Raw genomic sequence first — 13,948 nt, forward strand, 5'->3', positions numbered from 1 at the left:
CTAACAAGGACTGACTCTTATAACTAATGCTATGTCAATTCTTACTTAGCACTGAAGACTATAGTTCTGTCCAGTTCAGGCCTGCAAATGAGTCCTAAACTGATCAATCTCGGATCCTGATAAGAACACGTACTAGTGGTAACATTATACTTAGATTTTGAAAGTTTTGAAAACTAAAAAAGCCTGCTCACAATTACTAGGGAAATTTTTTTTACCCATTGTAAGAGCATATTTTTACAACTATAGACATAACTTTGATTTCTATCTAATGATATATTTATCTACCTTTTTAACCACTTTCTTCTTAACTTTTTTAGCAACTTTTTTCTCTTCCCTAGGTGCTGCAACAACGGATGCATCTGGGGAAGATACTCCGCCATCTAACTCTGTTATTTTTAATGTATCATCTTGAGGCTATAAAAAGAGGTAAGGAAATGAAACAGAGGAAAAAAGAATTTAATAAAAATAAGAAAATTAATAGGAACTTTTGAATTTTGATAATAACTGTAGACTATGTTGGCTCTATTGATCTTAACTTGAGCAAATAAAATATCATATTAAGAAGTCATGCATTAGATGGGACAACTAACCGCTTCATGGGGTTTGTCTTCATCCGGTCCTTCGATAATTGCGATTGGTATTTCTACATTTTTCTATTAGATAGTCATGAAAGGATGGGTACAGAGGAAAACACATGAAGAGCAATTAAAAAAAAATTAAAACATCATTTTTTAGTTTCTGTACCTGAGTTGGTGATGCTATATCCTTAGATTCCGTTTCTTCAGTTATAGTTAAGTCAGATATAGCTTCTGCTATATCTTCCTCTTTAGGCTCTTCTACTAATGGCTATATCAAAATAAAAATAAAAACAGCAAATTCAACAAATAAATAACATATATCTTGTCTTATGATAAATAATATGAACCCACCTGTGGTTCATCATCCACTGCAGTCTTTGATATAGCAGATGATTTCATGGATTTTTTGACATTTTTCTGTATCGTAAATTAATTGTTGAATAAAATAAATAATAAAAAGTAAGAATATTTTTCTGGATAAATTGTAAAAACTATCTATACCTTAACTATAATTTTATCTTTGGTATCAGCATTTTCCATGAATGGTTCTTGTGTTAAAACTATTGGAATTAACTTGTCCTTTTGAGTTAATTTTTGCAATTTGACAAACTTTTAATATAGTTGTAGTATTAGTTAAACACAAATATAATTATTAAACATAAACTATATTAATTATTAGAGCTGGGAAAAAGAGCCCGTTCCCGCAAGTGTAGATGACATCAAAATCCTATTACTTGTCAAGCTGTATTATATATATATATTTTTTCTTTTTATAACATTTTTTTAAATAAATATATGTAAACATTAAAAAATTAGTTAAAATTATGCTTTGATCCTAAACTTTTGCAGTGAATAAATGGTACAAAATATTTATTTGATAGGGATTTACTTTTTACTTTGTTAAAGTAGTGATATGCTTGATTAAAACTTGCATCTGGAAGGAGAAATAAATTAATAACAGCTCTACGTCAATTGCTCTTTTTCACATCTCTATTAATGATATCAAATTAGTAAATTACTTCCTCAACGTTTTCTATCTGAATGCTGACAGGCCTATGAGATTCAGTATTTGTATCCTTTGGAGTTGCTGTCTCAAAAGCATATTCATCTTTGCCTGTCTCTAATACTGTTTCAACTTTTGGTTCCACTCCTTGAGTGGAAGGAATTGAAATGAACTCTGGTAGTTCTATTTTGTCCTCTATATCGTGTTTTGTTTTAAGAGCATACTCTGTTTTGTCAGGTAGTACAATAAAATCACTAGTTTTTTCAACCTAGTCATTTAATAATACACAAGTTAATACTCGTATTAATAATGCCCCTAGTATTAAACTAAAGATTTTCTACACTAAAAAAAAAAAGGCGTGCAAATAACTAACTTACAGTATCATCTATTGTTCCCTCTACTATTTGATCGACAGGTGGAACGTCTTTAGAAATAGATACCTATGTATTTATTTTTGAACAATAATTAGTTAATTTAATACTCTAATGAACAATAAACAACCTTTTTCTTTTTCTTCTTTTTTGTGTCAATCTTTATATCAGTGACTTTCTTTGACACCCTAACATTTGTTTTATTCTCTAACTGAAATACATAAGTACCCAACGAATTTCATAGATAAAAATAAATTTAATTTATAAGTTATTTACTGTTTCAGTCTGTGGTAGCTTCTCAAATTCATGTTTCTTAAGTTTTATTTTATGAAGCTCATTAGGTTTTTCCTTAGGTAGCATTTTTCTTGGCAATTTCTTAGTTTTTGGAGCCTCTTCAGAAACTGATACATCTGAGACTAGCTCTTGAGCTTCAATTTCTGGTTTCTTTTCAAATTTATGCGATGCTAATTTAATTTTAGTAAAGTCAATTTCCTCTTCTACTGACTTCCTTGCTATCGGTTTTTTCTTCAGAATCTGTTTTTCTACTTTCTCAGCCTATATTTAATTGTTTATGGAAATGATAAATTGGAATGTATATTAGTATACAGTATATACTAAAAAAAATACATGCAACTTCTACCTCCTTTTTAGCAATCTCATCCCTCATTGGTTTATCTGTCTTTGACTCTTCTTCTTTCTCTGAAGGACCAGAACTATCAGATTCTTTCTTAATTGAAGGCTCTTGAACTGATTCATCTTCCATAGCTGACTCTACATCTTTTATAGAATCAAGTTTCTCAGATAATACCGATTCAGGAGACATTTCCTTCTTTTTAACTATCTTTTTAATAACTTTTTTCTTTGTTACTTTAACCTTTGACTCTTTTTCCACCTTAAATATATATTTTATAATACACCTTAAAAATGAGATACATTTGATTCATAAATTACCTCTTCTATTGTTGGAACTTTTTCAGACTCAACTTTTCTAAGTTTTACTGTACCAAATTCTACATTTTCTCCAATTTTTTGTACTAACTTTTTCTTATTCCTTTCACCCTTCTGATCTCCTTTCGTCTATGTATAAATGCATAGTTATGTAGTATGTATAAAACAGCAACAAATATTACCTTTTTGTCGGATTTATCATGAAGGGATTGTTCATACTGTTCAGAAGTAATGTCGAATTCAGATACAAAAACTTTTTCACATGAAATGTTTTCTTTTTCTGTCTCTACTCTTTGTTCTTCAGGTTTCCTAGATTTAACAGACTTTCCCTGGACAAACTTTGAGTTAATATCTTCCTTCATTTCCACAGATGTATTATCCGATATCTCATTTTCCGACTCTTGTTGTGATTTTATAGGAGAAGTATCGTCTTCAGACAAATCAGTAATCTTTTCAAGTTTTTCAGGTTCTTCAAATTCATCTTCCCTATCAAATTGCTCATCATCTACAGTCGGAACTGACATTTTCTTTTTTTTCTGTGGTTCTTCTGACTCAATGGTTGTATTCTTAAACACTTTATCCTTGAAAATTTTCTTTTTAATTGATTTTCTTCGTTTTATTGATACATCTTCTGGCTCACAACTCCCCAAACGTGGAACATTAACCTTTGCTTTTTCATTTGCAACGGGGCATATCTCTTCCGTAGGTTTAATTTGTTGTGCTCCAAAAGGCTTTGAGGGATCTATATTACCGGTTTCTTCTGTTTTAGTTGAAAACTATTTCAATAAAAGTTTATTTATCTCTCTATCGATTACAAATATTCATGCATAAAAAAATGAACTCTAACCATTTTTCATGCAATAAAACATGCAGTTCGTCTATTAATAATTATAGCTAAGTCCTTTTCATGCGACATTCCTGTGAAATAATGAATACTACTTTATACAAATATCTATAACAGAAGACCATTCTAAATAAATCAAATAATTATCAAACAAATATAAATCATGCTTATGCATTTTTAAATAGCAGATCTTATACGCGCATGCGCTTTCATTCGTCAACAAGATGCAATTCATTCATAAAAAAAATGACAATATCTGTCTACTCCTCACCCCAAACTGAATTGTATCTTTTGTTGCTCTATTCCTAGAATTTTCAGTGGAATGCTCATCCGCATGCTTCACTCCAAAGACTTCTTTTCCATCAAACTCTTTAGCATCAATCACCTCTGCATTTGTTGAAACGTTAAGAGGTAACATTGTATCCACAGATTCTTCTACCACTTCCATGCTGGGGCTTTGTTTCTCCTTTAAATGGTTCATTTTTTCTTGATTTGGTACAAAACCTACGATTTGAGTTTGATTTTGAATCGTTTCAAGCTGTCCTGTAACTAAATTTGGATTTATAATTTCTCCCTCTGGGCACCAATCTTTTGGCAAATTCTGAAGATCAATAACTTCTTGATTTGAAGTTATATTAATCAAAGAACAATTTGAGTCTTCTAACTGTGGCACAACTGAATATCTATTTACTTCAGTCTGCTGTATTGTTCTACTCATTTCCACATTTGGATTAAACTAAAAAAAAATAATGATAAACATTCTACTGAAATTACTTAACCCATTATTAATTACTCCAAATTGTTGACTTTTTTTAACTACTGATCCACTTAAAACAGATTGATATGATTCACTTGCTTTCTCTGCTAATGCCTCCTTTCCAGATTCGAAATCTTTTGCTGAGAGGAGTTCTTTATTTTCAGTTATCTTGATGGTTTCTTGTGTATTTTCATCCAACTTAAATAAGGGAACAACACCACTTGTGAATTCTGCAATATCTGATGTCATTTCTATGTTTGGATTGTACTAAAAACAATTTTTTTCATATAATTTTGTACAACAAGTAATCCTAACAAAAACTTACTCCAATGATTTTTGTTCCTTTAGACACAGTCCCTAATTGCAGTTTTTCTTGGTTCTCAAGAATATTTTCTCCTAGACCTGCGAAGCTATCAGCTTGAAATTCTTTAGCATTAATGATAGATTTGTTTTGTTCTACTGTAATAGCTAAATTTGAATTTTCTTCCAATTTTCTTTCAGAAGTAAATGTTATTTGTTTTGCTTCGAATTCATCCATAGCTTCAACTAATGGCTTGTACTATTTAAATAATAATAATGAATTGAGTTGCCAAATTAAACTTCATTATACTAACTAACCCCTATGTTTGTTGCTTCCCTGGTAGCTTGTTCATAAATCTGTTCTTCGTAAATTTCTCGAATATTTTTGGGTTCAATACCTTTTTCACACTGTAAGTGTGATATATCCATAATTTTTTCCAAGGAAGATATTTCGACAGATGGAAGAGGTTGTTCTAAAACTGGTTTTGAAAACACACCCTCCAACTGTTTCTCAATTGTCTTGGTTTTTTCAACATGTGGAATGAACTTTACACATATGATATAGTTATCATGATTATTTAAAGTAAGTTTATTCATGCATCATACCGAAACCTACAACTTACCCCTAATAATTTACTATCATGTTCTGCCGATTCAAGTTGTTTTTTTTCTTGACCTTCAATCAATTGTTCTGGATTTAATGGTTTTGCACCTATCCATGCTGAAGTATCCTGTATTTTATGACTCTCGGTTATATTTACAGTAGGGTTAGATTTGTCATCAAAAATCACTTTTGGTGTGAATCCCTTAATTTTTTCATCCAAGTCTGACATTTTCTCAATGGTCGGTTGAAACTAAATGAAATTTTACAAATAATTTGACTTATTTTAAGTAGTAAGTTTATCACCCCAAGAAACTGGCTTTTATTAGTGACTTGTTCAAGAACGCGGCCCTCATAATTTTCATTTATGTTCTTAATTTCCACTTCATCTTGGCTTTGTAAATAAGAAATACCGTTAATTTTTTCACTGGAAGAAATTTGAACAGAAGGAAGAACTGATTGTTCCATTACATAATTCGACTGCATTGATTCTGGACTTTTATCAAAAAAACTTATTTCTTCAATATTTGGATGAAACTATCAATAAATAACATATTGATTTGAAACTCTCTAGAATATTCTTAAATAAACACCTACCCCAAATTGTTTACTATCTTGAGCAACAGTTCTAAGAATATGAGGCTCTTGACCTTCAACAGATTGTCCCATTGCCGCCTTTTTAAACTCATCAAGAGGTTCAACTTTATGAATATCTTCACTCATGGCAATATTTATTGTAGGATTTGAACTATCTTCAAACGTGACATTAGGAGATATATTTGGAATGTTTTGATCTAATTTGGACATTTCTTCAATACTTGGATTATACTAACGAAAAAAATAAAGCAATAACAGTTTTATCTAATAACAATTTTCAACTTACACCTAAACTTTGAGTGGCCCTAACTGCTTGTTCAAACTGTTTGACTTCTATATTTTCACTGATACTCTTTTCATAAATTTCATTCTTATTTGGCACATCTCCTGTGTTAATTAATTTATCCGTAGAAATAACTTCAAGAGATGGCAATATTGTTTGATTTAATGATGGTCTTGATAGTGAAATTTCAGATTGAGATGTTATACCTGACGTGGTCTCAACATCAGGGTTATACTATTTGAATAAAAATGTATAATTGGTTCATAAATTCAAAAAGATTAAGTTTTTTTTACAGGTTTAAGTTGTTATCGAGCAACATGCAAAAAAAAAAAAATTTTATATTATGCTTACATGCAGTACAACTAAAAAATTAGTGAAAATATTCAACTGTAACATTTTAATTTGATTTAATAATTAATTCTAATTCATTTCAATTATCCATCAAATAATACTATTTTCATCTTTTGTATTGTAAATATTTGAAGGTAATGGCTATATTTTGCATACTATTTCAGTTTAACCTGTACGTGTAGAAATATGAGATTTATAACTTATACATGCTCAATTAAAGCATTAAAGTATATATTAAATAATTATAATGTACCAAAATAATAACATACGCAATACATAAGCATCTCTATAAAGAACATAAGTTAAAAAATACAATATTATTAAAGTATATTTACTAAAAAAAATATTTTTTTCGTTAATTTTAATTGAAATAAGCAATCTGGAACTAAATATATTCAAGCATTATTTCATATATATATATATAAACACATATATCGTGGAATTTTGTAAAACAATGGATGCTTCCAAAAAACAATTCATGCAAAATAATTCTATTTTAAACTTGTCATCATACTTAAATAAATACAACCATGCCATTGCAAGGAAAATAAAAAACAGCAATTTGATTTACCCCGATAATTTTACTATCCTTTTGAATTGTCTCATAATTATTAGGTTCTATAACTTGAGAAGTTTTCTCAAGTAAAATCTCCTTTTCTCTTTGAAGTGAATGTGTTGATAGAATTCCATCATTTTGTGCAATAGTTAGTGAATGAAGCTTTTTATCATCCATTTTGATATTTGGTGACACGGTTTGCAAATTTCCATCAAAGGAAGACATCTTTTCAAAGCTTGGATTATACTAAATTAAGGCACAATATTTGTCATACATAAATCATGCATTATTATTTTACAATTACCCCTAACGTTTTGCTATCGTGTGATGCTGTTTCAAGGATGTTAGATACTTTGCTTTCCTTTGAGCATTCAAACGTATGTGGCTCTTTCTCAAATCTTGCTATTGTCATAAAATCTTGATTCTGTACCACATTAACTGAAGCTAAATTATTTTCATCCAATTTAATATTGGGCAAAACGGAAGGTATTTTCCCTTCAAAGCTTGACATTTCCTCAATATTTGGCTGGAACTAAACGTTGATTTTCATATAATCATTCGTACTTTTTAATCTCAATCGTTTCATGCTAAAATGAATACACACCCCAAGAGTTTTACTATCTTTTGAAATAGTTTTTAGAATATTAGGTTGTCTTCCTTCAGAAGTACTTTCGAGCGACTGCACTTTGTTTCGAAATGAGGAGGTTGAAATAAGTTCTTGACTATCAACAATATTAACTGAGCTTAGTTTCTTATCATCCAATTTAACATTAGGAGTAACTGTTGGTGTTTTCCCTTCAAAACTAAACATTTCTTCGACACTTGGATTGTACTAAAGTTTAATTACATAAACATGAATAATTCAATTTTAATGTTTTGTTATAATGGACAAAAATAAACATTTACCCCTAAAGTTTTGCTATCCTGTGAAACAGTATCAAATAAATCGGGTTCTTTTAATTCTGTCAAGTATTCAAAAGAGCAGGATTCCTTCTGAATTTTTGATGTCGATAAAAGACCTTGGTTCTCTGCAACAGTAACTGTAGATAATTTTTTTTCATCCAATAACATATTGGGTACAATAGTTGGAATTTTCCCTTCGAAACTCGACATTTCCTCTATATTTGGATTGAACTACATATCATAGACAATAATCAATTTAGTTTTATAATAACACATGCATCTAAATTACCCCAATTATTTTACTATCTTTTGTAATCTTTTTTAATGAATTGGGCTCTCTGCCTTCAGAAGAGTTTTTGAATGAGTGATATTCTTTTTGTAAAGTAGAAGTCGTTAAAAAGCCTTGACGTTCGGCGACATTTATAGATGATAGCTTTTTATCATCTAATTTTATATTCGGTTCAATAGTGGGTATTTTACCCTCAAAAGAACACATTTCTTCAATACAAGGATTGTACTAAAAACAAGAAGCCAGAAATTTTAAAATTTAGCAAAAATTATTCATAAATAGCATGCTTTATAAGGAAATACCCCGAATGTTTTACTATCTTGGGAAACATTTTGAAGAGTGTTAGGTTCTTTTCTCTCTCTGGAGCTTTCCAAAGGTTGTATTTCTTTCTTAAAAAGAGAAAGGGCTAGAATATCTTGACTCTCAGCTACATTTACTGAGTATAAGTTCTTCTCATAAAGTTTAATATTCGGTGAAACAGTTGGAATTTCCCCCTCAAAACTTGAAGTTTCTTCAATGTTTGGGTTATACTAAATCAAGTTGATAAAAAAATATAACGTATTTAAACATACTATTCAAATAATGCAATTAAAAGGATATATTACCCCAATAGTTTTACTATCTTGTAAAATAGTCTGCAATTCATTAGATTCCACTCCCTCAGTTGAACTTTTAAAAGATTGGGAATCTCTGTGAAATAATGCCGTGTTAGAAAGACTTAAACTCTCGGACACATTGACAGAACTTAAATTCTTTTCATCTAATTTTACATTGGACGAAACTGTCGGCATATTACCCTCAAAACATGACATTTCTTCAATGCTCGGATTATACTAAAACAAATTAATAAACATGTAAATATCGATTTATAACAACTATCTTGTTATCATGCATTGACTAATTCATATTACTTAACATGTATTCATTAATTTAATTCGCATATTTATAAACATGCCATGTTTAAAGATAAATTACCCCCAGCATTTTGCTATCTTGTGATAATAGTTCGATTAAATTAGTTTCTTTGCTTTCAGTTGTAGTCTCAAGTTTACGAGCTTCTTCAACTAGTGTCGATGTTGTAAAAATACCTTGATTTTCAGATATGTTGAGAGCTGTCAACTTTTTATCATCCAATTTTATATTTGGTGGAACTATCGGAATTTTACCTTCAAAACTAGACATTTCCTCAACATTTGGATTATACTAAAAGAAATTAATAAACATGTAGATATAAATTTAGATCAATTATCATCTTAACATGCATTGAGTTATTAATTTATATTTACACGCTAACTTTTAAATTTAATTACCCCGAGTGTTTTGCTATCTTGTGATACTGTTTCAATTAAATTGGGCTCTTTGCCTTCAGTTGTACTCTCAATTTTTCGAGCTTCTTCAACTAGTGTCGATGTTGTAAAAATACCTTGATTTTCAGATATGTTGAGAGCAGTCAACTTTTTATCATCCAATTTTATATTTGGTGGAACTGTCGGAATTTTACCCTCAAAACTAGACATTTCCTCAATACTTGGGTTATACTAAAAGAAATTAATAAACATGTAGATATCAATTTAGACCAATTATCTACTTATCATGCATTGATTTATTCGTTTTGATTTACATGCTATGGTTTAAAATTAATTACCCCAAGTGTTTTGCTATCTTGTGATACTGTTTCAATTAAACAGGGCTCTTTGCCTTCAATTGTATTCTCAATTTTTCGAGCTTCTTCAACTAGTGTCGATGTTGTAAAAATACCTTGATTTTCAGATATGTTGAGAGCAGTCAACTTTTTATCATCAAATTTTATATTTGGTGGAACTGTCGGAATTTTACCCTCAAAACTACACATTTCCTCAACACTTGGGTTATACTAAAAGAAATTTATAAACATGTAGATATCAATTTAGACCAATTATCTACTTATCATGCATTGATTTATTCGTTTTGATTTACATGCTATGGTTTAAAATTAATTACCCCAAGTGTTTTGCTATCTTGTGATACTGTTTCAATTAAACAGGGCTCTTTGCCTTCAGTTGTATTCTCAATTTTTCGAGCTTCTTCAAATAGTGTCGATGTTGAAAAAATACCTTGATTTTCAGATATGTTGAGAGCAGTCAACTTTTTATCATCCAATTTTATATTTGGTGGAACTGTCGGAATTTTACCCTCAAAACTAGACATTTCCTCAATACTTGGATTATACTATAATAAATTAATAAACATGTAGATATCAATATAGACCAATAATCTTCTTATCATGCATTGACAGTTTCATTTTGATATAATTGCTATGCTTTAAAATTAATTACCCCAAGTGTTTTACTATCTTGTGATACTGTTTCAATTAAACAGGGTTCCTTGCCTTCAGTTGTATTCTCAATTTCTTGAGCTTCTTCAACTAGTGTCGATGTTGTAAAAATACCTTGATTTTCCAATATGTTGAGAGTAGTCAACTTTTTATCATCCAATTTTATATTTGGTGGAACTGTCTGAATTTTACCCTCAAAACTACACATTTCCTCAACACTTGGATTATACTATAATAAATTAATAAACATGTAGATATCAATATAGACCAATAATCTTCTTATCATGCATTGACAGTTTCATTTTGATATAATTGCTATGCTTTAAAATTAATTACCCCAAGTGTTTTACTATCTTGTGATACTGTTTCAATTAAACAGGGTTCCTTGCCTTCAGTTGTATTCTCAATTTTTTGAGCTTCTTCTACTAGTGTTGATGTTGTAAAAATACCTTGATTTTCCGATATGTTGAGAGTAGTCAACTTTTTATCATCCAATTTTATATTTGGTGGAACTGTCTGAATTTTACCCTCAAAACTACACATTTCCTCAACACTTGGATTATACTATAATAAATTAATAAACATGACGATATCAATTTAGACCAATTATCTACTTATCATGCATTGACTTATTCATTTTGATTTTCAAGTTATGCTTTAAAGTTAATTACCCCAAGTGTTTTGCTATCTTGTGATACTGTTTCAATTAAACAGGGTTCTTTGCCTTTAATTGTATTCTCAATTTTTCGAGCTTCTTCAACTAGTGTCGATGTTGTAAAAATACCTTGATTTTCCAATATGTTGAGAGCAGTCAACTTTTTATCATACAACTTTATATTTGGTGAAACTGTCGGAAATTTACCCTCAAAACTAGACATTTCCTCAACACTTGGATTATACTATAATAAATTAATAAACATGACGATATCAATTTAGACCAATTATCTACTTATCATGCATTGACTTATTCATTTTGATTTTCAAGTTATGCTTTAAAGTTAATTACCCCAAGTGTTTTGCTATCTTGTGATACTGTTTCAATTAAACAGGGTTCTTTGCCTTTAATTGTATTCTCAATTTTTCGAGCTTCTTCAACTAGTGTCGATGTTGTAAAAATACCTTGATTTTCCAATATGTTGAGAGCAGTCAACTTTTTATCATCCAACTTTATATTTGGTGAAACTGTCGGAAATTTACCCTCAAAACTAGACATTTCCTCAACACTTGGATTATACTATAATAAATTAATAAACATGACGATATCAATTTAGACCAATTATCTTCTTATCATGCATTGACTAATTCATTTTGATATAAATGCTATGGTTTAAAATTAATTACCCCAAGTGTTTTGCTATCTTGTGATACTGTTTCAATTAAACAGGGTTCTTTGCCTTCAATTGTACTCTCAGTTTTTCGAAATTCTTCAACTAGTGTCGATGTTGTAAATATACCTTGATTTTCAGATATGTTGAGAGCAGTCAACTTTTTATCATCCAACTTTATATTTGGTGAAACTGTCGGAAATTTACCCTCAAAACTAGACATTACCTCAACACTTGGATTCTCCTAAAATAAATTAATAAACATGACGATATCAATTTAGACCAATTATCTTCTTATCATGCATTGACTTATTCATTTTGATTTACATGCTATGCTTTAAAATTAATTACCCCAAGTGTTTTACTATCTTGTGATACTGTTTCAATTAAACAGGGTTCCTTGCCTTCAGTTGTATTCTCAATTTTTTGAGCTTCTTCAACTAGTGTCGATGTTGTAAAAATACCTTGATTTTCCAATATGTTGAGAGTAGTCAACTTTTTATCATCCAATTTTATATTTGGTGGAACTGTCTGAATTTTACCCTCAAAACTACACATTTCCTCAACACTTGGATTATACTATAATAAATTAATAAACATGTAGATATCAATATAGACCAATAATCTTCTTATCATGCATTGACAGTTTCATTTTGATATAATTGCTATGCTTTAAAATTAATTACCCCAAGTGTTTTACTATCTTGTGATACTGTTTCAATTAAACAGGGTTCCTTGCCTTCAGTTGTATTCTCAATTTTTTGAGCTTCTTCTACTAGTGTCGATGTTGTAAAAATACCTTGATTTTCCGATATGTTGAGAGTAGTCAACTTTTTATCATCCAATTTTATATTTGGTGGAACTGTCTGAATTTTACCCTCAAAACTACACATTTCCTCAACACTTGGATTATACTATAATAAATTAATAAACATGACGATATCAATTTAGACCAATTATCTACTTATCATGCATTGACTTATCATTTTGATTTTCAAGTTATGCTTTAAAGTTAATTACCCCAAGTGTTTTGCTATCTTGTGATACTGTTTCAATTAAACAGGGTTCTTTGCCTTTAATTGTATTCTCAATTTTTAGAGCTTCTTCAACTAGTGTCGATGTTGTAAAAATACCTTGATTTTCCAATATGTTGAGAGCAGTCAACTTTTTATCATCCAACTTTATATTTGGTAAAACTGTGTGAATTTTTCCTTCAAAACTAGACATTTCCTCAACACTTGGATTATACTAAAATAAATTAATAAACATGTAAATATCAATTTAGACCAATTATCTTCTTATCATGCATTGAATGATTCATTTTGATTTACATGCTATGCTTTAAAGTTAATTACCCCAAGTGTTTTGCTATCTTGTGATACTGTTTCAATTATACAGGGCTCTTTGCCTTCAGTTGTACTCTCAATTTTTCGAGCTTCTTCAACTAGTGTCGATGTTGTAAAAATACCTTGATTTTCAGATATGTTGAGAGTAGTCAACTTTTTATTATCCAACTTTATATTTGGTAAAACTGTTGGAATTTTCCCCTCAAAACTAGACATTTCCTCTAAACTTGGATTATACTAAAATAAATTCAAGAATGTGTATATATAAATTTAGACAAATTATCTTGTTATAATGCGTTGTCCTTTGAATATTGGTTAACATGCCAAGTTTTAAATTTAATTACCCCAAGTGTTTTGCTATCTTGAGATACTGCTTCAATTAAATTGGGCTCTTTCCCTTCAGTTGTAGTCTCATTGTTTCGAGCTTCCTTTACTATTATCGATGTTGTAAAAAGACCTTGATTTTCTGATATGTTGAGAGAAGTCAACTTTTTATCATCCAACTTTATGTTTGGTAAAACTGTGGGAATCTTACCCTCAAATCTAGAAATTTCCTCAACACTTGGATTATACTAAAATAAA

At 29.8% G+C, this 13,948-nt stretch overlaps 1 protein-coding gene across 1 annotated transcript in view; it reads right to left on the bottom strand.

Annotated features, from left to right (window-relative positions):
* LOC121117028 (uncharacterized) overlaps positions 1-13,948 on the bottom strand; it is a 72,606-nt gene that overhangs the window by 37,491 nt on the left and 21,167 nt on the right. Inside the window, exons 34-74 of the mRNA XM_071887738.1 lie at positions 13,711-13,938; positions 13,376-13,603; positions 13,041-13,268; positions 12,707-12,934; positions 12,372-12,599; positions 12,037-12,264; positions 11,702-11,929; positions 11,367-11,594; positions 11,032-11,259; positions 10,697-10,924; positions 10,362-10,589; positions 10,027-10,254; positions 9,692-9,919; positions 9,357-9,584; positions 8,987-9,214; positions 8,684-8,911; positions 8,382-8,609; positions 8,096-8,323; positions 7,794-8,021; positions 7,494-7,721; positions 7,205-7,435; positions 6,286-6,516; positions 6,000-6,230; positions 5,709-5,939; positions 5,425-5,655; positions 5,120-5,347; positions 4,827-5,060; positions 4,538-4,768; positions 4,016-4,480; positions 3,083-3,676; positions 2,904-3,029; positions 2,593-2,844; positions 2,229-2,507; positions 2,083-2,163; positions 1,959-2,021; positions 1,598-1,849; positions 1,080-1,187; positions 930-995; positions 745-846; positions 591-653; positions 286-414 (exon numbers count right to left, since the gene is read on the bottom strand). Coding sequence (XP_071743839.1) covers positions 286-414; positions 591-653; positions 745-846; positions 930-995; positions 1,080-1,187; positions 1,598-1,849; positions 1,959-2,021; positions 2,083-2,163; positions 2,229-2,507; positions 2,593-2,844; positions 2,904-3,029; positions 3,083-3,676; positions 4,016-4,480; positions 4,538-4,768; positions 4,827-5,060; positions 5,120-5,347; positions 5,425-5,655; positions 5,709-5,939; positions 6,000-6,230; positions 6,286-6,516; positions 7,205-7,435; positions 7,494-7,721; positions 7,794-8,021; positions 8,096-8,323; positions 8,382-8,609; positions 8,684-8,911; positions 8,987-9,214; positions 9,357-9,584; positions 9,692-9,919; positions 10,027-10,254; positions 10,362-10,589; positions 10,697-10,924; positions 11,032-11,259; positions 11,367-11,594; positions 11,702-11,929; positions 12,037-12,264; positions 12,372-12,599; positions 12,707-12,934; positions 13,041-13,268; positions 13,376-13,603; positions 13,711-13,938 — 8,988 coding nt within the window. The remainder of the gene's footprint in view (positions 1-285; positions 415-590; positions 654-744; positions 847-929; positions 996-1,079; positions 1,188-1,597; positions 1,850-1,958; positions 2,022-2,082; positions 2,164-2,228; positions 2,508-2,592; positions 2,845-2,903; positions 3,030-3,082; positions 3,677-4,015; positions 4,481-4,537; positions 4,769-4,826; positions 5,061-5,119; positions 5,348-5,424; positions 5,656-5,708; positions 5,940-5,999; positions 6,231-6,285; positions 6,517-7,204; positions 7,436-7,493; positions 7,722-7,793; positions 8,022-8,095; positions 8,324-8,381; positions 8,610-8,683; positions 8,912-8,986; positions 9,215-9,356; positions 9,585-9,691; positions 9,920-10,026; positions 10,255-10,361; positions 10,590-10,696; positions 10,925-11,031; positions 11,260-11,366; positions 11,595-11,701; positions 11,930-12,036; positions 12,265-12,371; positions 12,600-12,706; positions 12,935-13,040; positions 13,269-13,375; positions 13,604-13,710; positions 13,939-13,948) is intronic.

This window comes from Lepeophtheirus salmonis, chromosome 4 (genome assembly GCF_016086655.4).
Source record: "Lepeophtheirus salmonis chromosome 4, UVic_Lsal_1.4, whole genome shotgun sequence".
NCBI lineage: Eukaryota > Metazoa > Arthropoda > Copepoda > Siphonostomatoida > Caligidae > Lepeophtheirus > Lepeophtheirus salmonis.